The sequence below is a fragment of the Tachypleus tridentatus genome, chromosome 12, assembly GCF_004210375.1.
Source record: "Tachypleus tridentatus isolate NWPU-2018 chromosome 12, ASM421037v1, whole genome shotgun sequence".
In the NCBI taxonomy this organism is placed as follows: Eukaryota; Metazoa; Arthropoda; class Merostomata; order Xiphosura; family Limulidae; genus Tachypleus; species Tachypleus tridentatus.
The window spans coordinates 50,527,924-50,552,804 of record NC_134836.1 but is presented as its reverse complement, the minus strand read 5'-3'; the positions used below and the strand labels follow the sequence as shown (position 1 = coordinate 50,552,804).

Here is a 24,881-nt window from a genome sequence, read left to right as displayed (position 1 = left end):
TGTATACTTAGTTCTATGTAATTTAGTTTGATAAGTTTACACTTTATTTTCTACCTGTTTGGTAACTTCAAATGTCATTCTGCAGGATGTAATTTTACCGATTATGTACCAAACGGGCACAGCACAGATAGCCCATTGTGTAGCTTTGTGCTTAACAGCGGCGACAAAAATTCTACTTTTTCTTAGCAATTCCTGTTCAGTAAAAGTTCTTAGTTTATAATTATGAGTACCTGGTGAAATGGTGTTGTATTAGTACAAGTCCGCACAATGGACTACCTACATTCTGTCTACCGCGAGGAATCGAACTCCGGATTTTTGACGTTGTAAATCCGTTAACGTACCGCTAACACACTGAGGAACCACAGTAAAAAATAAAAATAAAAATTCTTCCCCACCAACTGGTAAAGATCTTTGTATTTATTGATGTTTGCTTTCTTTTCCTAACAATTTTTTTCAGGCTTCAAATAGGATACGTTAATAAAACTGAATGCTATTTGTTTATCTTAGAAAACGTTGATGTAATATAATAATGTTTTAACGTAGAAATAGTTGGACTACCTCTGTCTAAATAAATTACATATTTTTTTTTCAAAGTTGTACGTTGATAATCCAACAAATATAATTTCTAAAATAAATCATCTCACTAGGTCATACATCCAACAGTTGTACTTCAAGGTAACTACCAACCCAGTAAAGATTTTCTTCTGCGGCTAGCGGACATAGAAGACGTTTATGAACTGATGGCGGATCCGACATTTTTTTTTTTCATTTGACAAACGATCGGTTTTCCAATACTTTAAAGAAGTGCTCTCTTATCTACCTTAGTGAACTTACACTAGGTTTTTCAAACTGCTCAACTGTCGTAAATATCTCCAATCGTTATCGCTGTATGGAGATTTAATTCAATCCGGTTTGTTTGATTTTGTGTGCAGTCATACACTTTTTATTTTCAAAAATCATCAGAAATTGTCTTAAACTTTCAACTCCCCTCAGTATGTAAGCAGTAAGATTGCAGACTTAGAACACTAAAATACTGAGTTCAGTTCACTTGGTAAACAGAATGCAGACATTCTATAGTTTAACTTTGAAAAAAACAAAAAACACACTAATTTTAATATAATCTTACGAAAGTTTTAGTCTACGTTCCTTTTGATTTGTATACCAATGGGTCAGTAACAAGTTTACGGATTAACAAGGCTAAAATCCATGGTTCGTTCTCTGCGGTGAACATACCAGAAAGTTCAATGTGGTTTCGCTTTGAAACAAGGAAACTTTCTGTTTTATAGACAACGCCTGCAGAGGGCGTAGATTGTTTAACTCAGCAGTCTTCTGAATGCAAATGAAGGAATTTTGGCAGTTGTTTGATTGCTTGTTTGTTTATATGTTAAATTTTATTTGACAGAGTTATTCTTATCTTAAGGAAAACTGTGCGTTTAAAACACAATGTTGTAGCGTGAACAACAGTCGTATCGTTTGTAGTACAACAGTGAAGAATGTTAGATGCCTCGCTGTTAGATTTAATAAACCATGTAATAGTTGAAAAGATAAGAAAAATAACTCACTTCTCAGTGAACAGAGAATGATTTCCATAGGTGACCAGAATATTGTGGTGTCGTCACGGTCTTCATTGTGAACTTAAGGAATTCTATAATAGCTGAGACTGTTTAGTGGATCTTATATATTGAGAAACACCAAGAAAACAAAGGAAACTAAGTCGAAAATTAGTATTTTTTTCGTAAGGTTAACTTGTTCCTAACCTGCAATGTTCAAATAGCCATTTAAAGATATAATACAGTGTTTTACTTTGACCTATTTTGTCAGTGATCGGTGCTGGTTTCTCTATTGTGTCCCTCATAGTTAATTTATGCATTTCTACTAATGTTGTACAAGGCTAACGATGGCTTCAAGGATACTCTAGGAGGAGATTCTCGCACTGGAGCCCACGAGTATTCGGCGCCCTGAAGAACCACCTTTGTTGGATTTCCTTAACGCTGGACCTGGCGTTCTGATTTTTATTCCCCTACGGTATCTATTCTTTCTATTTACATGTTTGCGTCTCAGAACGGCTGGTATGGATATTAACACTTTTATTAATAAAGCAGAGAACAACGTTTTGCTATGAAGTGGGTTTCTCGTCATCAAGTATTCATATGTTTGCATAGTTCGTGCAGTGGGTAAAGTGAAGATTAGCTCCGGGGGTTAAGCTCCATCTAAAACTGTTGACAGAGATACCCCCTCTAGTTATACGGAACAAGGATCCAAGGGGAGATGAAACACTATTACAGGATAATGGAAAGTTATGTGCGACAACAAGGAAAATCACACGAACATTTGCGAAAACCGGTCATTACTGGGCAAATTTAAATTACAGCTAACGATCCACAGCTGAGAGGAATGCGCCTGGCGAACCATTTACTTTGTCATGTAAAGCCACTAAAATTTTAAGACTCCTGATTTCGTCAACATTTGAAATTATATTTCCAAAATAACTAAAACTCATATGATGACAATGGTGATAGCAAAACGGTTCTCACTCAGGTATATAGCAAACAAGGATTTAAACAGATGATAAGGCCTAGAAATACTTGAACGTACATCTACTATCCTGGATTGTGTAGAATACACTCTTCAGAGGGGTATGTTAAGCCTGAAAGTACAGTCGGTGTTGTTTCGACTCCATTTTGTCTTTCTGATAGTGAGTTCCAACAAATTTCCTTACTTAATACACACTGCTGGCCAAAATCTTAAGGCCAATGAACATAGAAATAATATGCATTTTGCGTTGTTAGACTCAACCACTTATTTTAGTAGAGCTTCGAAAGATGAAAATAAGAAAAGGGAAAATAAAAACCTTTTAGCATTGAATAGGGAAAATGTAAACACTATGAAATTAGCCTAAATACTAGCCGGTCAAAAGTTTAAGACCATACCAAAAAGAAGTCCTAAACAGGGTAGGAAATGCCCAACAAGAGGTCTCAGTAATGAGTTGCACGGTCGTCATTGCGAATAACTTGAAACATTCGCTTTGGCATGGTCGTTATAAGCGTTTGCAGAAGGCTGTTTGGAATGTTATTTCAAGTGATGAAGATGGCTTCACGAAGATCATGCACTGTTTGGAATTGACGTCCATTTCCATAGACTTCCCTTGCCATCCACCCCCAAATATTTTCAACGGGATTCAGTTCGGGCGAACACGCTGGATGGTCTAAAAGAGTTACGTTATTCGCCATGAAAAAGTCCTTTGTTCTGCGGACATTGTGGATTGCAGCGTTGTTCTGCTGAAAGATCTAGTCATTTCCACATAAACGAGGGCCTTCAGTCAATAAGGATGCTCTCTCCAGCATGCCAATGTAGACAGCTGCTGTTTGACGCCCCTGTATAACCTGAAGCTCCATTGTTCCATGGAAGGAGAAAGCATTCCAGATCATGATGGTATCTTCTCCTCTGTGTCGTGTAGAAAATGTCTCCGGTGGGATATCCTTATCGTGCCAGTAACGTTGGAAGCCATCTGGACCATCCAGGTTAATTTTCTTCTCATCAGAAAAGAAAACTTTCTTTCACTATTCTACGTCCCATGTTTGGTGCTTCTCAGCAAAGTTTAACCGAGCTGTTTCGTGGTATGGAAGGAGGCGTGGCCTCTAAAGACGTTTACGGTCTTTTAAGCCTTTCTCTCGTAGTTGCTGTCTTATCGTTCTTGAGCTGCATTCTACGTTCGTAACGGCCTTAATCTGGTTCGACGATCGGCTGGTATCTTGCCGGACAACCCGTCGAATCCTCCTGCTCAACGCCAGCGAAATTTTCTTGGTCGACCACTTGAAATACTCGTTCCGTAATCCTCAGGGTCTTTTAAGAAATTTGCAACAGCATTTTTACTACGCCAAATCTCACCAGCGATGGCACGTTGAGAGAGACCTTGCTTTTGCAGCTCGACAATTCTGCCATGTTCAAACTCTTTCAACTTTGTAGCCTTTGCCATGTTTTTACCCAATGTAACACAGGAGATGTTGACAACGCTAATGCTTGAACACAAATAACTAAATTTCGTTACGTGTTTACCGATTAACGCTTTGTTTCGGAATGGTTTTAAACTTTTGACCAACCACTATTTAGGCTAACTTCATAGTGTTCACATTTTCCCTGTTAAATGCCAAAAGTTGTTTTATTGTTATTTTCCCTTTTCTTATTTTCATCATTCGAAGCTCCACTCAAATAAGTGGTTGAGTCTAACAACGCAAAATGCATATTTTTTTCTCTATGTTCATTGGCCTTAAGATTTTGGTCAGCATTGTACCATATGATACTCAAAGTTGAGCTCACGAACAGTTTATATTGAACTAAACACCAAGTGACGTTTATATTTAAGAAATGACCACCCGTGAAATAGTGAAATGCATTACCATACGTGAAGTCTTGGGCAGCAAATAACAGAAGTGTTACAACTAAAATATCAAGAAAACGCAAAGAGCAAACAATGTGGAAAGTTTAGTGAATATCTCGTAACTCTTTCGACATGTCTGTTTCAATGAAAGCTTTATCTTCTGCCTATTTTTATCGCAGTTTGGTGTATTCCTGTCCTTATCTAAAATAAGAATTTATTTAGTAAAACACGTTGCACTGGATACCTCAAAGAGGAATGACCAAAGATCTCCGCCTAAACATTTCCTATTTAATTACTGAATTAATGCACTATGTGTGACTAACATCTGCTTGCTGTCTATTTTATTAGAACTTATGTACCCTTTCAGACTCGGGGCTCACCTGAGCCACAGATACAAGTTAGACTGGTCATGTGATGCGTCAGGTGATCCCTACAGTGCTGTGAATTATTGTAACAAGCATATTTGCAGTCAGTCTAACAGAAATAAAAAAGACAAAGATATTACATTGTTCAAAGAGGCATGATAGAGGGCGTACATGTAATAGGCGTCACAGCGATTAAAGTATTTTGATTGGTAGGCTACCCAAGACATCAGTAATTGAGATGGTCATCAATTAAATAAAAAGTCAAATGAAATGTCTGCTACGAGAGAGAATTGTACCCACAGACACAAAATGGCGTAAAGAGAAGGGTAGACAAGATGGTATGATACAAACGTCGCTAAACAATACATCAACTAATTTACATTAAGTATAGGACAATCCGGATCTATCTTCAGCCGTACCCTGAGGAATATTACAACAAAATTCTATGGCAATAGGAAAATATTACATAAACCACTGGACTCGGTTAAAAACAAAGAAAAAATCCTTGAGAACCTCAGACATTGGACTAATAATGACTGTCCTTCTTGATGATGAGAAACCCACTTGAAATAAAAAATGTATCTGAGAACGGCTGGTATGGGTATTAACACTTTTATTGACAAACAGAGAACAACGTTCAGGTTAACCTGAAGATGATTTAGGAAGGCCGAAACGTTGTTCTCTCCTTATTAATAAAAGTGTTAATACCCATACCAGCCGTTCTGAGATACGTTTTTAATAATGACCGTGAAAAGTGATATAGCTCCACGAGTCATGATTTGTAGAAACCACACAAATCATTCAACCCCTCTCTCTCTTGTAGTCTCAGGTTATAGAGTTATACATTTTGGGGCATATCCCATGTCCCTTTAGAAAGCAGAATGAATGCTACAACCTACGTCAGCAACATTATCGATTTGATACTTCCATCGTAACCTGGTGGGTCGGAAACTTCCAAGACGCCACTAATTCATCCACCCTGCCCACATGGTGGTTGCGTGGTTTGAAGAACAAAGAAGAACTTACGTCGGTTCAACGTCAATGACAGTAATTAATTTTGTGTATAATGCGCACAGAGATTATTTCGGAGGTTTTCAAGCTCTTGTAGTGCTCCCATGAGTAGAGAGTCTAATCAGTTGATTTGTATTTATAATTATGTCCACATAACTTAAAATTAAGGTACACACAGTAGTTTAATAATTTACCGATAAAGTAACTTGGGAAGCTTCGCCTAGCCTAGTGATTAGGGCACTGGACTCGAAACTTACCTGTCGTGGGATAGAGTCCTATCGCCGTATATGCTAGCCCTTTTAACCATATGTGAGTTATAATGTTTTGCTCAATCTCAAACTATTATTCTACAGAGAGGACCAAAAGTTGGCGGCGAGTGATGTTGACTAGTTGATTTTCCTGTAGTCCATCACTGCTAAATAATGGATAACTAGAAGATGTATCCTTCGAGTAGCTCTGCACGAAATAAAATACACAAGCACAAACGGACCTAATATTTTTATTTTAAATCTGTATAATATTTTGAAGCGGTTTACCAACTGAGTCAACGTTAGGTAAACGAGCTTGCAACACTAAAATCCAGAATTGGATTCAAGTGGGTAACTTTGTGCTAAAACAAAGTATTGTGAAGTATGTTTTTACATTTTTTATGTCATATGATTTAGAAAACATGTTTTTTATTCGTTAGTGAAGCTGCACAACGGTATGTCCGTGGATTTATAACGCTAAAATCAGGGGCTCGATTATCCTCGGTGGACACAGCAATTAGTCCGATGTGGCTTTACAATACGAAAACGCACATATATATTTCAAACCTTATTGGCAGGTTTTTCCGACATGTTTTCGTTCATTTTCCACTGTTACCGTTTCAATGAGTTACCATTGATCCTGACTTACTACAAAGGAACTTTTTATTGCGATTACAACAATATCTAGAAACTTGAACTCTTTTGGAGAGAAATCATTCCGTCATCAGCGGATTATTTAAAAGTTATTTATTCTGATGGATATAAAGAATCAACTAGAGTTAAACTAAACCATTCAAGAGGAGCCTTCTATTCACAATATTCAAAAATATAATATTATCGTTAATGTTTGATCGATTCTAGCTGCCTACGTAAATCAAAGATAGCCACTAATTAATATAACTAATCTGACATACTGGTCTCACTAGAAATAAGCAATATCATAAAGCAAAAACTTATAGTGTATCTCAGAACAGCTGGTATGAGTATTAACATTTTTATTGATAAGCAGAGAACAACTTTTCGACTTTCCTAGGTCATCTTCAGGAAGGTCAAATCGTTGTTCTCTGCTTATCAATAAAAGTGTTAATACCCATAGCAGCTGTTCCGAGATACATTTTTTCTTTCAAGTTGATTTCTCGTCATCAAGAATAACTTATAATGATTAAAACACATTGATTCAATTTTTGAGTGCTGTTTCTGTTAGCGATATTTTCGGCCGTAATCCCAAGGACTGATCCGCTAAGTTACATTCGAAAGCGCTCAAGTTTTGATCAACTAAATTACATAAAGTTGGTATACCATTTTGACCTATTATTTCCAGTATCAGCAATCCAATGTATAATTTTGTTAAATATTTAGCTAAAGATTGTCACTTGTAGTGGACTTATTCTTATACCTATAACACTTTCAGCACTAAATTTAACTATATTAATTCTGTACACTCAGTCGGGTTCATCATTGAATTTCAGTAGCACAGCGGTATGTCTGCGGACTTACAACGCAATAAACCAGGTTTCGATACCCGTGTTGTGCGAAGCACAGACAGTTCATTGTGTAGCTTTGTGCTTAATTTTAACCAAAGAAACAAAGGGTACCTAAGTATTGTTACGATTAAAAATTATATTTATGTGTATTTTAACTTCATGATAGGTGCATAAATATATGGGTACAAGAAGTCTTAATATGAAACGATTTTTTTGTATATTTTAGCTTTCACTATTTTCTTGTAATATTAAAAAAAATCCTTTACTTACTTAGGTAAGAATGTAACAGTTTTTAACATTGTATTAATTACATAATTTGAAAGGAATATTCATTGTAAAAAAAAAAAGACTGAGCAAAAAGGTCTTCATCAAGTATTTAAATAAAACAAAGACCTAATTTCATACGACTTGAGATAATACGTTCATATGGCCATTTATACAAACTCTAGGACAACTGATTGCATCGTTTGTTGTTCATATTCTATAAGAAATACACACCCGATGTTTCTCATTGTCGTTGTTCATTACCAATATTTTTGTTTCTCATAGTACGATTGGACAGAAGTAACCAAACTGTTGCCGACAGCACGCCTTTCATAATTTTGCTGAGATCCACACCACCAGGATACTTTATAGAAATTCCATCTTGGGCCACGCCTTGTCCAGATTCCTACACAACTGACATCAACAACACTTCATCCACAGAAATACTGTTTCACTATATTCCTGGGAGAACATTGTTGTGGAATTCTTCAACTTATCTGTCTGATAATGATGTTACTTTCACGTGAGTAACAACGTTTCTGTATTTTATTTTGTAGATACCAACGTTGTGTTTTTTTCTGTTCTTTGGTTTGTGTGCTTTTCTTATAACAAAGCCACATTGGGCTATTTGCTGAATCCACTGAGATTCTCTCATTGACTTTTATTCATTTCAAAGTTCAATATTACTTTATTATTCAAATATTAAAGAAATAATTGTTATTATAAAGTTCTAAAATCAAGCTTTTAATTCATACAACCCAGCAAATAACAATAAGTTGAACATGAGAAGAGCCTTAAAGAAAGCAAACATCGTCTACTTATAAGAAATAAAAAGAGAGAGGTTTATGATATTGAAATGAACATTTTCAACAAATAAGATACCTGCTGTTTTTATTAGCACGACGGTTTTTAACTGTGTTTACACACACACGAAGTAAATATAGTCTATGATTTTTTTATTCATTAATTATTTTTTTACTGAAACCAGCAATATTAAAATTTTAGCCCCTGGTGGCTAAGCGGTAAGTCTATGGAGCTGTAACTCTATACAATCGAATTTTGATACCTGCTGTGATACAATATCTACCGCTAGCAAATTGTGTAGTTTATGCTTAATAACAAACAAATTATAATTTTATCTTAGAAGCTATGATTTATTTTCAATAATTTACGGTAAACAGCTCTTCCTTGATTCGTTATTTCAATTAATGAAGATAATTAGATATGAACACATTTGCAGAATTGTAATAAATAGTATATCTTGGTGATTAACGTGAATAGTTGCAGTCAAAATGCTGGCCTGAAAGAAAAAGCAAACTTAGAGGTTCAAATTATAAATTTACTTGATAGTACACGTGATTTAACTCAGTAAAATAATTAATTTTGATATCAAAATCTTACTGTATTGGAGAGTATTCCGTTTCCGTGTAGCCGGCTGTAGTGGCTTGATTTGATTTCCTGAATGAGAATTTTGACTCGTGTTACAAAATCCGGTTTTTCTTACATTTTCTTAAAGCCATAGAAGAAATTCAAAAAAATAATAATAGTACATTAATATTTCCGACATTGATCTATTATTACTTAAACTAATAATTTTAACTGTTAATGTTGTTCAAGCAGCACAGTTTCCTATTGTATTATTAATAAACATATTTAAAAGGAATTTGAAGAAAGACCGTTTACATGTCATTCATTCCGTTTATAAAATCTCTATAATTCGTCTTTGTTTCTTTACACGTTCTGCAACGAGCATAGTCATAGAGATGGATTTTGCATTCGCATTGTAACTTCACTAGTCATGTAAAAATTTTTATATACTATATATTTAAAGAAGTAGTTAGACTCTGGATTAATTATTAGAATATTTAGATTCTAGATACAAAAAAAATGTATCCAGAAGTTCAGTCACAGTTTAAGGAAATATAAGACACTACATCAAGAAATGGTAAAGGAATAGAGCGTTTTGGAATATAAGACACTGCAATAAGAAATGGTAAAGGAATAGAACGTTTTGAAATATGAGACACTGCAATAAGAAATGGTAAAGGAATAGAACGTTTTGAAATATGAGACACTACATCAAGAAATGGTAAAGGAATAGAACGTTTTGGAATATAAAACACTGCAATAAGAAATGGTAAAGGAATAGAGCGTTTTGAGATATAACACACTACAACAAGACATGGTGAAGGAATAGAGCGTCTTGAGATATAAGACACTACACCAATAAATGGTAAAGGAATAGAGCATTTTGGAATATAACACACTAGAACAAGAAATGATAAAGGAATAGAGCGTTTTGAGATATAAGAGACTACATTAGGAAATGGTAAAGAAATAGAGCGTTTTGGAATATAAGACACTACAACAAGACATGGTGAAGGAATAGAGCGTTTTGGAATATAAGACACTACAACAAGACATGGTGAAGGAATAGAGCGTTTTGGAATATAAGACACTACAACAAGAAATGGTAAAGGAATAGAGCGTTTTGAGATATAAGAGACTACATTAGGAAATGGTAAAGAAATAGAGCGTTTTGAGATATAACACACTACAACAAGACATGGTGAAGGAATAGAGCGTTTTGGAATATAAGACACTACAACAAGACATGGTGAAGGAATAGAGCGTTTTGGAATATAAGACACTACAACAAGAAATGGTAAAGGAATAGAGCGTTTTGGAATATAAGACACTACAATAAGAAATGGTAAAGGAATAGAGCATTTTGAAATATAACACACTAGAACAAGACATGGTGAAGGAATAGAGCGTTTTGAGATATAAGACACTACAACAAGAAATGGTAAAGGAATAGAGCGTTTTGGAATATAAGACACTACAATAAGAAATGGTAAAGGAATAGAGCATTTTGAAATATAACACACTAGAACAAGAAATGGTGAAGGAATAGAGCGTTTTGAAATATGAGACACTACACCAAGAAATGGTAAAGAAATAGAGCGTTTTAAAATAGAAGTCACAAGAACAAAACGTGTTTTAATACGGATTATCGTAAAATAGTACAGAACTAATAGATATAATACAGGATTCCCAGTTGCACACCAGCCTATCTGTGGATTTACAACGCTAGTAAACAGTTGTCGATACCAGTGGTGGGCAGAGCACAGATAGCCCACCATGTAACTTTGAACTTAATTCTAAGCAAACAAACAAATTTGTAATAGAGAGAGAACAGTAAAACGTACTTGGTTTGTTTAACAGGAATTTCATTTTACTTTATCTAAATCTTCATAAATAATATTTTTTATCACTTCACCCAAATATTATAGAACAAAACTTGCTTTTCGAGTATTTCAATGTTATTCCTTCCCGAGTACGGATTACAGGTTAATAAATATTGTTCGTACGTCATTATTATAATATTTAATTCCATCATTATCGAAACCTAAAAAATGCTGTCCTGAAGTATTAGTGAGTAGTACATGATCTAATCTTCCTTCGGTGTTACTTTGAAGTTACACAATGAGTTATTTGTGGTCTGTACACTTAGGGGAATCGAACCGTGGAGTTCAGCGTTATAAATCAGAAAGGCTATTGTATTGTTTGTGTTTTCATTGTCAGTTTAGTGTATGGATGAGGAACTAGCATACAATTCTTAAACTGGTTGAACCTCGTTGGATTTTATTAGGTTTACGACCGAATATTTCGCTTTGAGCGATGGAATCAAACTGGTGAAACGATGCATTCTTATTTTTACAAATAAGAACATTTTCGTCTTGATAATTATTTAGTACAAAACTTTACCATGGTTCATCTGTGCTCTTCTCAACATGGATATCAAAGTCCGATTACTATTATCGTAAGTCTGGGTTATTCTGATCTAGGGATCATATCAGAAGTTACTATTAAATATTTAAGTTTATTTAAAATAATTTTAATCTGGTTGTTGTTGTTGTTTTAACACAATCTCTCTGCTGACCTTCGTTTTGTATAAAACGTGTTTAATTAGGATTATGGGTGTTCTGTTAATATGCTAGTTTCCGGTGGCTCAGCAGTAAATCTGTGTTCTTAAAGGTTGAATTCTGGTTTCGATATCCGCAGTGAGCATAACACAGATAGCCCATTGTTTTTAACTTTGTGTATAATAATTGCCGAACACATTTGTATTGTAATTTTTATGAATATTTTTGTAGATTTATTACTACTTTTTCCTCTTTATTGGTCAAAATTACATATTTCTTTAACACATTGCAGGCATTTTAGGTATTTGATTCTTCTTTGGATAACTTTTCACGTGCTTTAGTAGCATGTTCTATGACAAAAGAGATAAATTAACTTACGTGTAATCTCTTACACTTCTTGTTTGGTCTGTCATGCATACATTGCTAGAGACAGATTCTTCATAAAGATGTATGTGTGTGTTGTCTTATAGCAAAGCCACATCGGGCTATCTACTGAGCCCACCGAGAGGAATCAAATCTCTGATTTTAGTACTAGCGGGGAGCTTTTCATAAAGGTAAATAATGGTAAAACCAGGTGTTTTATTTAATTATTGCTAAGTTGTTTTAGCGTAATTCTACAAATTGGGTTAACATGCTTTGTCCATCAGTGGCAATCGAAACCCAAATGTTAGTGTTGTTAATTCGTAAACTCACCTTTGATCCGGGTTGGGTGGGAGTTTTATGTGAACGGACCGATTTACGTAACATTTAAAGAAATATTTCAAGAATATTCAATCTTTTTATCTCATTTTAAATTCAAGAAAATTCAACAGCGTTCTGGAGGCAGATAGATATATAGTGTTGTAACATAACGTAAAATAATTTTGTGGTCTAACTTTATTTGTCGTAATAGATATCGACATATACATGTTTAGTATAAACAGATAAAAGTGTAGTTATCTTGAAGAAAGTAACGGATCCGCTCGTTGAAAACAAAATGTTTCATTTTCTGAGAAATTCAGAAGTTTTTGTTAATTCGAATCTAGTTAAAAATAGTGCATGTAAACAAGATTTCTCATCATTACCTGTGGGAATGTTTAAGAAAAATCTTTGAAGAAAAGGTACATTTCCTGCCTCTTTCCATACTGTTCGAATATGAACAGAAAGGAAGACAAATCGTAGGTATTAGGCCTAAGCTTGTGTATCATATTACATCACGATAAAACTGATAATTATTATTATTTAACTCGTTTGATGGCAACGAGTGAAATCTCTTAAATAGTTACGGTTTGTAATATTACACAAATAATTATTAATAGACAAACCCAAGGCTTAGAGCATAAACATTAATACGAACAACTGCGTGTTCGATCATATATTTCAGCTATTAATTAATCAATCAGCAGAGCTTTGGGTTGACAGGACCTTATACAACCTACGCCTTTCCACTGATCTAGAGAGAGATGCCGGTTTAATTAATGTATTAGATTTTGTTGACTTGAATCAGATATTCTTTCGTTGTTAATACTCGATTAATGGTTATTATGTTTTGGTTTTCTTCTTGTACTTCGATCTCATCAAACCTCTACTGTATTTTATAAAACTGCGGTCGTCTTTTATTCTATCTATAATTAATCTGTTAATAATTAGAAGTGAATTTTTCACAAGAGTGTATCTTTTTAAATTTACGTATGGTATCTAAGATCATTAATAGCTATCGTTAAAAGACGCAAGTGAGCGAAAGCCTTTTTTTATCGGTTTTCACACACGATTACAGATAGGTGTAAGCTTTAACGTATAAACTTCCATATAAAGATTCACACTCATACGTAGATCAACGTCTACAGTGACTTACAAAAGTACTCACTCTTTACAAAGTCTCTACGTTTTGTTACCGTCCGAGTTGGCAATCGTGAATCTTTCTAATGGACTTTTAAATTTAGGTTCTACACAATCTACGTCAACTGAGAACTCTAAAAAAAACGACAAAAACGCTGATATTATGTAAGTTACGTTTTCAAAGAAAGTTGTAATATTATTAATTGCATTATTATTAAACTTATTCGTTACGGTAACCCTAAGTCAGTTCAGGCGTGAAAGATTAGTTTGAAAGGTCACAAAGTTAGTGTAATGGTCTGTTTGTGTGTAATCAAAATGGTTAAACTTAACTTCACAATAAATGCGTCTGTTCAAGACACAACTCGCACAATGATACGACAAACCAACCATGAAGACCAAAAAGCTTTTCATACAAGTCAGAGATAAAGTGGTAGAGAACCACACATCAGGAGAAGGTTACAAGAAAATTTCAAAATCACTGATTGTCCCTTTGATTATTGTGAAGTCCATCATTAAGTGGAATGTGCTTTACGCCACTAGTCACTATCCAGGTCTGGCTGCCCTTTCAAACTAAACAGTCAGGCAATCAGGAAACTGATTAAAGATACCACTGTGAAGCTAACAGTAACTATGAAAGATTTACAAAGTTACATGTCTGAGATATTCCTTTTATTCCCTGCGATGGACACACCAGATGGCTCTCAAACAAAACAAAAACTTATTTTTAAAATACTAAGTCGTAGGAAACAAGTTGTGGAATCATGCGCAGTTTCTAGTAGTTGTGAGCAATTTTGTAAGTGAGAAAAAATGGAACTTTGGCGACATAAGAGGAGAAAGGTATGGGGATCGAATCCACAATCCTGAGCACGTCATTGAACATAATCAGATGAAAGGCATAACGCAACTTGGTTATTTATATGAAAAAAATAATAGTGTGTGTGTGTGTTTGCGTTTTCTTATAACAAAGCCACAGTGAGTCTACTGAAGGGAATTGAACCTCTGAATTTAACGTTGTAAATCCGTAGACTTACCACTGTACTAGCAGGGAACAAAATAGCACCTTTATAAAATACAACTTGAATTTTCAGTCAAAATTCCAAAAAATCAGCAGTAGGAACACTTAATAATAAGAAACTTAAGTTACTGTACAAATGTGAAAATAATCATTTCTAAGATTGCACTTACAGAACAGAAATATTTAAAAAAAATTGTAATTTATAAAATATTCCTGGTGAATGGCCCACGTGTAGATTTTAAACGGTTGGACCACAAGAGGACGTTTGATTCAACTCCACTCTGTCACAAATTATTATTCTAGACTTTAGCCATCAAAGTGGCTCAGCGGTAAGTCTGAAGGCTTACAACGCTAAAATTCGGGTTTTAATATCCGTGATTGGCACACCAAAGATAGCCCATTACGTAGTTTTACAAAAACAATTAAATACTCTAGGTTGTTTTTAGAATTAAAGAATCGTACTAAACTTATAAAGTAATGATTTCGTCTGTTGATTATATTGTTTTTCGGAATTTTTAATACTTTTGTTAAAGTGAAACGTAGTTAGAAAACTTAAGCATAAAATAAATTATTAATGCATAATAAACTGGTTCGATTCTTCGCAGCCTATTAGGTAGTTTTGTGTTAAATAAACACACGGAAACGTTTAATGGAATGTTACTCAAACTAAAACGATATGTCAGAAAAGCTTTATGTAAATCCGTAAAAAATAATTCAATAATCCATGCGTATATGTTGATTTACCTAAATTATACCACGCCTTTTTAAACGCGAGCCACGTGCTAATATTATTTTCGGTATATAGTAGATGGCCCCGCTGTTTTAGCTGTAAGTCTGTTTTGTTTTGTTTTTTGTTATTTCGTGCAAAGCTACACGAAGGCTATCTGCGCTAGCCATCCCTAATTTAGTAAAGACAAATGGAAGGCAGCTAGTCATCACCACCCACCGCCAACTCTTGGGCTACTCTTTAAATAACGAATAGTGGGATTGACCGTGCCATTATAACGCCCCCACGACTGAAAGGGCGAGCTTGTTTGGGGTGAAGGGGATTCGAACCCGGACCCTCAGATTACTAGTCGAGTAACTCAAACACCTGGCCATGCCGGACCAGCTGTAAGTACGTGGACTTATAATGCTGAACAAATTGAATTCGATACCCGCGGTGGGAAGAGCACAGATAGCCCATTGTGTGTAGCTTTGTGCTTGATATTAAACTAACAAACAGATGTATTAAATTGGGGGCGTGGGCATTCTGATTCTTTGTTAAAATGTGGTTCGACGTTGTTGGAACATGAAAGAAAATCGAACTCTCCATTATTTCTGATGGAATAACTTTAAACGAACACGTCTTAAGTTTTATCATATGGTTCACATAGTAATTCTTGATGATTAGAAACCCACTTGAAATAAAATATATCTCAGAATGGCTGGTTTGGGTATTAACACTTACTAAAAAAAACAGAGAACAACGTTTCGACCTTCCTAGGTCATCTTCAGGTTTGCTTGTTTTTGAATTTCGAACAAAGCTACACGAGGGATACCTGCTCTCATCTTCAGGTTAACAAAGTGTTGATACCCATACCAGCCATTCTGAGATGCATGGTTCACATAGGTGTGTAACGTTTGTCGGTGGGATTGTCAACTTTAAGGGATAAGTTGATCTTCTCACATACCGTATTATCTCCTAGTAACATAACTAAAATTCATAACCTTTTTATTTTAAGAACAGAGAGCTTTCTGATGCTAGTATTCCGTAAGAAAAGCAATAATGTTTTATCGGTTTAATGACAACATCACTGTCATTCATATGAAATTAGTTTTACCACTATTCTTCAATGATTCATCTTTCTGGAGGTACTTTAATAGTTTTGTTGTTATTGGTGGTGTTTTTTTTTTTTTTTTCACAGTACAACTATGTAAGTTCACAGGTCTTGATGGATTCCCTTGTAATGATATTGTGGTATAAAACTGTTGAACTGATCTTTTGTACAGAGTGTGTTACTTTAAGACGACTTTGGAGTCTCACCTCGTCGTTATGATCCAAGTCGCTACGTCCGGTCATGCTCTGTCTGACCCACCAAGTTTCTTTCCAATAGCTCGGCAGCATTACTGTGCAATCTTTTGCAATGAGAACTATGCTGTACACTCACTTCTCCCTTCCATGCTGATTTCCATACACCATCTAGTGCCTGAGGACAGCGGTTTTCCAACGCACGTGTCTACGGTACGATTACACAGAAATCCATAAGCACTTCTTCAGACGAGTAGACCAGAGTCTTCATATGAAACAGCATGATTACACGATTCATTTTTCACCTCCTTGAGATGTGCAACAGAAGAAGTAACATGTCGTGGAAGTAACTTTTTTTTTTTTACGTGACTTGTGTTGTTTTCCAATCTGAACACACCTTTATCATCCGAATGCGAGTTACGTAGTTTCTAAAAGTGATAGAGATTTCGGTAGTATTACACTGCTTACGTAATGTCAACTTATTTCAGAATATTCTACAGAAACGAACGCTGCTCAACCAATATTTCATGTCTGCTGTGGTTGTCACGTGATGTACTTACGGGCAAATTCAGGATTTTTTTATATAATGTACTAAACCTTACATACTTTTAACCCATGTCTAATACATGATTCACCAGGTTCGAAAATAGTTGTTTTATATATTATTTCCAAAACTATCAGCTTTTAACACAATTTGGTTCATCTTTGTAATCTTCAAGTCTTTCTTTCCTTCGCGAAGCATGAGGAAGTTTAGAATGTTTATATGTTTTATTCGGTTATAATACTATAGAAACGTTTCTAAGTTGATCACCGTTAGAATCTGTGTGAAGTGGCTAAATCTGTTCACCATTATTCAGTGTTTGGCTACAACTTCATATAGATTGCTATTCACTCATACACTAGGTTTATTAAACTGAAAGCCTGTATGTGTTACTAAACTTAATCACACTGACTACATATTCTAAACGATTTTATTAATCTTTGTTATTAATACCATAAGGTTGTGAGTATCTGTGTGTCACAAAGCGAAGTTAATATACGTAAAAAGTAATTTAAATGCTTGTAACCATTTTGCCTGCGCATAAACACTGCAGTAAATATTTGTAATTTTAGAAACTAATATTTCCAAGGTTTGATTTTTCTTTTCTGCTACACTTTGTATGCAATCGATAACCATTTCCACTTAAGCGTGATTGCAAGAGGCGTGTTCACGGAGAAGCTGACATTATGGAGACACAATTGAAGAAGATGCCCCACCCACATTTATACCGTAACTTAGTGTTTCTTAAAAGACAGTGTTACCCGATTGATCAGTTGGCTTATAATACTAAAATTCTGAGTTTCAACCCAGCACATAAAACTAATACTTTTATTGAGTTAGTAACCCGAAAACGTTTCAATATCTAAATATTTGTATAAGTAAAATAAGCGAGTTTGTTTTAAAAATGTATTATTAACTGTTTTGTTTTCAAGAGTTTCAGATTAGAAATACGTAGCTTGTCTACATCAAAATATTTTGTAAAGCCTTTAAAAGGTTTTCATTGTATAATATTCAAGGTGGTTAACTAAATTAGGAGTTTAAACTTATTAACAGACTAATCTCTATATGTATATCGAATTAGGAGTTTGAACTTAGTAACAGACTTATCTCTATATGTATATCGAATTAGGAGTTTGAACTTAGAAACAGACTAATCTCTATATGTATATCGAATTAGGAGTTTGAACTTCGTAACAGACTAATCTCTACATGTATACCGAATTAGGAGTTTGAACTTAGTAACAGACTAATCTCTATATGTATATCGAATTAGGAGTTTGAACTTAGTAACAGACTAATCTCTATATGTATATCGAATTAGGAGTTTGAACTTAGTAACAGACTAATCTCTATATGTATATCGAATTAGGACTTTGAACTTAGTAACAGACTAATCTCTATATGTATATCGAATTAGGAGTTTGAACTTAGAAACAGACTAATCTCTATATGTATATCGAATTAGGAGTTTGAACTTAGTAACAGACTAATCTCTATATGTATATCGAATTAGGAGTTTGAACTTCGTAACAGACTAATCTCTATATGTATATCGAATTAGGAGTTTGAACTTAGAAACAGACTAATCTCTATATGTATATCGAATTAGGAGTTTGAACTTCGTAACAGACTAATCTCTACATGTATATCGAATTAGGAGTTTGAACTTAGAAACAGACTAATCTCTATATGTATATCGAATTAGGAGTTTGAACTTAGTAACAGACTAATCTCTATATGTATATCGAATTAGGAGTTTGAACTTCGTAACAGACTAATCTCTATATGTATATCGAATTAGGACTTTGAACTTAGTAACAGACTAATCTCTATATGTATATCGAATTAGGAGTTTGAACTTAGAAACAGACTAATCTCTATATGTATATCGAATTAGGAGTTTGAACTTAGTAACAGACTAATCTCTATATGTATATCGAATTAGGAGTTTGAACTTCGTAACAGACTAATCTCTATATGTATATCGAATTAGGACTTTGAACTTAGTAACAGACTAATCTCTATATGTATATCGAATTAGGAGTTTGAACTTAGTAACAGACTAATCTCTATATGTATATCGACTAATACGAGTCTTTTTTTTTAAAAGATTAAAGTTAATTTTCCACAATCAAAGTTTTATAACATTAGTTAGTTTAGAATTACGACGACTTAGATAATAAATCGACTGATAATAGTTTCGTTTCTTGAATGAAAAATGCAATTCTTGAGGTATCTCTAATATCAGTTTCCCTCCCCATACAGTAAAAACTTATGGAGTTTTTTTGGGAAAAGCGCAGAACTTCAAAAACGTACAAACAATAAATTATAAACATTCGGGAAGTGAAGCTACTGTGGTATATGAACGAGACACAAGGTCGACAGACTACAAGTTGTAGATGCACTTCTCAGGAAGAGCGTAAAATTAAAGTATTGATATAAAACCATTTCTAAGCAATATACAGAATACGAAATAGTAATAACAACTCAAAACTGTTGAAGGGTGAACTAAAGAAGAACATGACTGATGGAGAAACATCGTCCTTCTGGTTCATGTTGTCAAAAAAGAATAGACGTGGAAAACCAATGTATTCATTCTTCTCAAGTACTTGTAAAGCGACATTAAGAGAAAGCGAAGAGACTTACATTAGGAGAAGTCAAGGAACTCGAAAACTCATGGAACTTTTGCTGCATCTTCTTGGTAAGATGTCTCATAAATTGAAAAACAACAACAGTTTCTCACTATAAATTCACGGTTAGAGAAGCTCGCCAGGTGAATATTTAAAACACGTGTATGTGGTTGACTTGTGTAATCCAGTTTAACAATCCAAAATCGAATTACGGCTACAAATTTGACTATCACTAAATCAAGAAAGTGGTTTTAGTAAAAATCGGCAAGCCTTCTTCAATAATAGGAAGAATTTCAATCTTAACTAAAAATAAACCTAACGATAAATACGAAATGCCTGTGTCAAATTTGAAACCTGGCGAGGAACAAGCAATCTGTATTTGAAAGAATTCTTTCCATGATTGGAGTTCACGAAACACAATATTTCCCTTTTGGGGAATCATGAGGGTTTCTACACATCTGAAGGGAAAAGATCCAGAAATTTCAATATTTCGACTTGTTTCATAATGTCACGAGAGAACGATTCGAAAACATTGTCACGCGAGAAATCCATAACCATTAAGTTGAAGAGAAAGGAATTGCTTGAATTCCTGTTGTAACTGTTGTACAAATATTGCCACACGAGACAGATGGAAATGATATTTTGATTTATCTCAGATCGCGAGTCGAGCATCATAACCACCTGGCCATGCCAGGCCGAGGGAACAGGGGGATGCCATGCCAGGCCGAGGGAACAGGGGGATAAGTATCAACAGGTATTTCCTACACTTAACGTCGCTGAAAGCCGCAAGTAGTGCTGAAATGACCGAAGTTGTCCTGAGCAAACTTCATAATGTGATTCTGTGCCTGAAAGACTACTAGTGGGCTCAAAAGTATAAAAGTAGAGTCAAAATGGTCATCAAAAATGAATGAAACTTAAAACCAAGAATATTTATATAGATCATTTAGGGAGAGTATTCTTGATGTAAAAATGGTGAAGTGGACAGCAATCTGTATAGAAAGTTTGAGGACCAGTCCAGAAAAGTAACACAGAGGGAAAGAATGACAGAAGTATCTTCTGAAGAAGGAAGTCTTCCGAAATGTTGTCCTTTCCATCTGTGTTTCTTTGTTTGTAGTTATGCACAAATGTACATAATGGGCTGTTTGTACCATGCACACCACGGGTATCGGAACCCGCTTTCCAGCGTTGTAAATTCATCGACATACCGCTGGATCACTGGAGAGGGACGGGAGATATGTGTTACCTTTGTAGATTAGTCATCCAAGACTTTATCTACACGTGTCAAATCGAACTTGTCACTTTATGCCTGTTCTATCTTTGTTTGCAAATACAGGAACTAATTTTTATTTACGCATTCTCTGAATCTCGTGACAAACAATGAAACCAGTTAATGAAATGAGGCAGTGGCGTTCTTCAACTTACTACAAATCATATACTGCTAAAGTTTAGATAGCCCTTTGTGTAGCTTTTTACTTAGTGACAAATAACAACAAGATTGGTGCGAGTTTTCAGCTTTATCTGTGACTCTCGCAGTAATTTTACGAGAACTCGGGATGTATGATTAGTTTTCAGACGTCTGTGAACGAATTGTTCTAAAAATATCATAGGCATTACAACTTTTGTTTCTGAACAATTAGGTTACACATATCTCTTCGTTCTGTCCGCGTATGGAAATCTTTCCTATATACCAAATATATCTGTTCTACGTCCTCCGCTAATTTACTGTGTCTAACTCGGAATGATTGTTACCACGAAATATTGTAACCTTCTAACAATAAAAACCGAGTTTTGAAATACATCGCGAGCACGGTACAGATAGCCCATTTTGTAGTTTTGCGCATATCAACAAACAAAGTGTTGCAGCAGTTACAAATATTGAAAACCTACCAACCCCATCATCTATGCTCTTTAGCATTATAAACAGAAAGAACCACAGTTTAATACCATAACACATAGCCTTTTACTTGTGGGACTCAGAATGACCAGGAGGTGGTTAGGACGCTCGACTCGTAATCCGAGGGTCGCGGGTTCAAATCCCGGTCCCTATTAACATGCTAGTCCTTTCAGACGTGGGTTCGTTATAATGTTACGGTCAATCCCATTATTCGTTGGAGAAAAAAAAGAGTAGCCCAAGAGTTGGCGGTGGATGGTGATGCCTAGTTGCCTTCCCTCTAGTTTTACACTGCAAAATTAGGGATGTCTATCGCAGATAGCCCTCGTGTAGCTCTGCGCGAGATTCAAAAACAAACTTTTATCTATGTTCAATTTTAAATTAGTTCTTTTTTAATTACAAACATATACGAGTGTAAGCTTGATAAAACAACAGATTTCAAATTCTCAATATCTTTCCAATAATTGACCATAACAGAAAATAAACTATAAATTTTTCTCGTTTTATGATCAATCTACATTATTTTACTCTGACAAAGCTGTAATAAATAAGCACATGTACTCTTCAGTTGTGCTGTATTTTTTGCTTGCTAAACCTTTTCTCCACATTTTAAATCAGTCCTGTACTTTTTTGTCAACGTGATCCAGTTAAAAACAGCTACAACGGACGAAGCACAGGATACGTCTGTACGTTTAGCAAATAATTCGTAAAGATTGTATTGTTTTACGTATTTAAAAGAAATACTTCTTCGAAATGCAGTTTCTTTATAATCTGTGTTTCGGCTTAGACCGACTACATCTGTCGTAGGTGCTCTCAACAACAATAAAAAAAAATCAATAGCCTATAACTGCTTCCAACTGAACAGGTATCTATGTCATTCTTGCTTCAACGCAGTTTTGGAGAAAAGAATTATGTGATTTTATACAGTTTTCAAAAGGAAAAACTGTCTACTTTTATACGCTTTTTAAAAAGAAAGAACTGTGCGATTTTATGGTGAAATGAGAAGTGTAAATCAGTTACGAAAATTTTTCTTTTTCAAGAGATTTCATAAGGTCAGAGATGTTTTTAAACGATTGTTTTTTCAGTTTGACACATTCGAGTTATTAGTTTTAAACGTATGTGCAGTAGGGATAGATGACTGGTCCATGCAATGGTTATTGTTCAGAGAATAATTTATTGTAAAAAGAGCACAAACTGTCGGCGTATACTGAATGTTTGGATTCGGTTACTATATCCTCCAAAACTGTATTAGTATTGAATTAGGGTTAAGCTGCCACGAATTGTTCAATCGTAAACGCTTGTTGGAAGTTATTGAATTCTGTGTTAGTAAATCATATCTAAAATATCAAATTTCAGGAACTAAAACACGTGGAATAGAAACATAATCAATAGCTTGATTTAGACACTCGTTACGAAGAAGATATGAAATGCAAGTGTTTGTAACAAATCTGGAATTTTAATATTTTTTACAACAATAATCAATCAAGTGATAATTAAAAATTATGATAAGTTATAACACAAAACTACACAATTACCTGTCTGTGCTTTAAATTCCGCAAGAAGCCGGATTTTTAGCGTTATAAGGCCACTGACTTATCTCTTAGCCACCTGGGATGGGGGGTAAAATTTTAATTACGATATATCATAATAACTTTATGGAATAGTGTCCCATCACTTAAATAAGACTGGCTTAAATAATTTTTTTTAAGGAAAGTCTGACAAATCCTATAAGCCATTTAACCGTTTTCCCTTAATTCAAAGGCGATGAAATTGTTACAAAAATAACATTTGTCTTGTGGATTACCCTGCAGAAAACATTACAATACAGTAATGAAACGTTCTGGAATTCTGCTTCTATAAAATACAAGAACCACCCCCAGTGACTCAGCAGTAAGTCTGTCGGTAGTAGTTGGTGAGCACAGCAGCACAGAAAGCACATTGTATAGATGTCTCCTTGACAGCAAACAAACAAAAATAGTGAGTGAAGCCATATAAAAATATATATAATGTGTCAACCCTTATTATAATTGCCTCCCCCCTGGCTCAGCGTTAAGTCGGTAAGCTTACAACACTGAAAACGGGCTCGATACCTGTGGTGGATAGTGTACTGATGGATGGCTCATTCTTGTAACACTGCGCTTAAAAAAAAACAAAAAACTTACTGCAAATTTCAATATATTAATTCTTTAAAAGGACTCAATTTTTTACCGAACAGTACACTATATCAAATAAGTTTTGAGAAAAACGTATGAAATTAGTGCCAAATTTTTCTTCCACAGCGATGTTCCAATCACCTCAACTATTGCTTAAAGTAATCCCAGCAGAATTGTAGACTCGCTTTAAAATTCTGCTATTTTTGTTGTACAACGGCTACAGAAACACGATATATAAATCTATATATAGATATAGATATATAACTATATATATATATATAGCTATAACGTTAATTTAACTTCACAAAAGTTGAAGATAGGGAATATTGATAAGTCGAGATAATTCAGAGCATGTTCAGCTATAGTAGTAGTTTATATTAATGTAGGGGCCCGGCATGGCCAAGCGTGTTAAGGCGTGCGACTCGTAATCTGAGGGTCGCGGGTTCGCATCCCCGTCGCACCAAACATGCTTGCCCTTTCAGCCGTGGGGGCGTTATAATGTTACGATCAATCCCACTATTCGTTGGTAAAAGAGTAACTCAAGAGTTGGCGGTGGGTGATGATGATTAGCTGCCTTCCCTCTAGTCTTACACTGCTAAATGAGGGACGGCTAGCACAGATAGCCCTCGAGTAGCTTTGCCGGGCCCATTGTGATAGGTGCATTTAATTCAAGAGAGTTTAAGAAAAGGCTTAACAATCATTTAAATGATAAGGGGTGGACTTAAATGTTTATTTTAAAGTTTAATTTAGTGAATGAGACGGTCTAGACGGACTAAGAGGTCCATCGTTGTCCACAAATTATACGTATATGTATTTAAAAAGCATTTTGTGTACATATTTATGGGCTTAATATTTCACGAGTCTCATACTTCATGCGAGTCTAGCAGATAAATTAACTGTATTTTTCTGTGAATCTCTCATAAAATTTTTGTAGTATACAAATTCGGCTGAACAAGTAGTGTTTTTCGTCATCGACGTTCGCTTCTACGTTCTGGTTATACAATTATATATCTTCTCATTAACTTAACCGATTTGTACTGTAATTACTTATTGTTCATTATGCTGCAGTAGATTTTTAAAGTATTCAAACTATGTCGAAGTTCCCAACCCGCACGCCCATTATTAAATTACCTTGGCTAATTT

At 34.8% G+C, this 24,881-nt stretch overlaps 1 protein-coding gene across 1 annotated transcript in view; it reads left to right on the top strand.

The window, feature by feature from the left end:
* LOC143233294 (uncharacterized) overlaps positions 1-24,881 on the top strand; it is a 135,734-nt gene that overhangs the window by 41,576 nt on the left and 69,277 nt on the right. Inside the window, exon 3 of the mRNA XM_076469425.1 lies at positions 8,036-8,273. Coding sequence (XP_076325540.1) covers positions 8,036-8,273 — 238 coding nt within the window. The remainder of the gene's footprint in view (positions 1-8,035; positions 8,274-24,881) is intronic.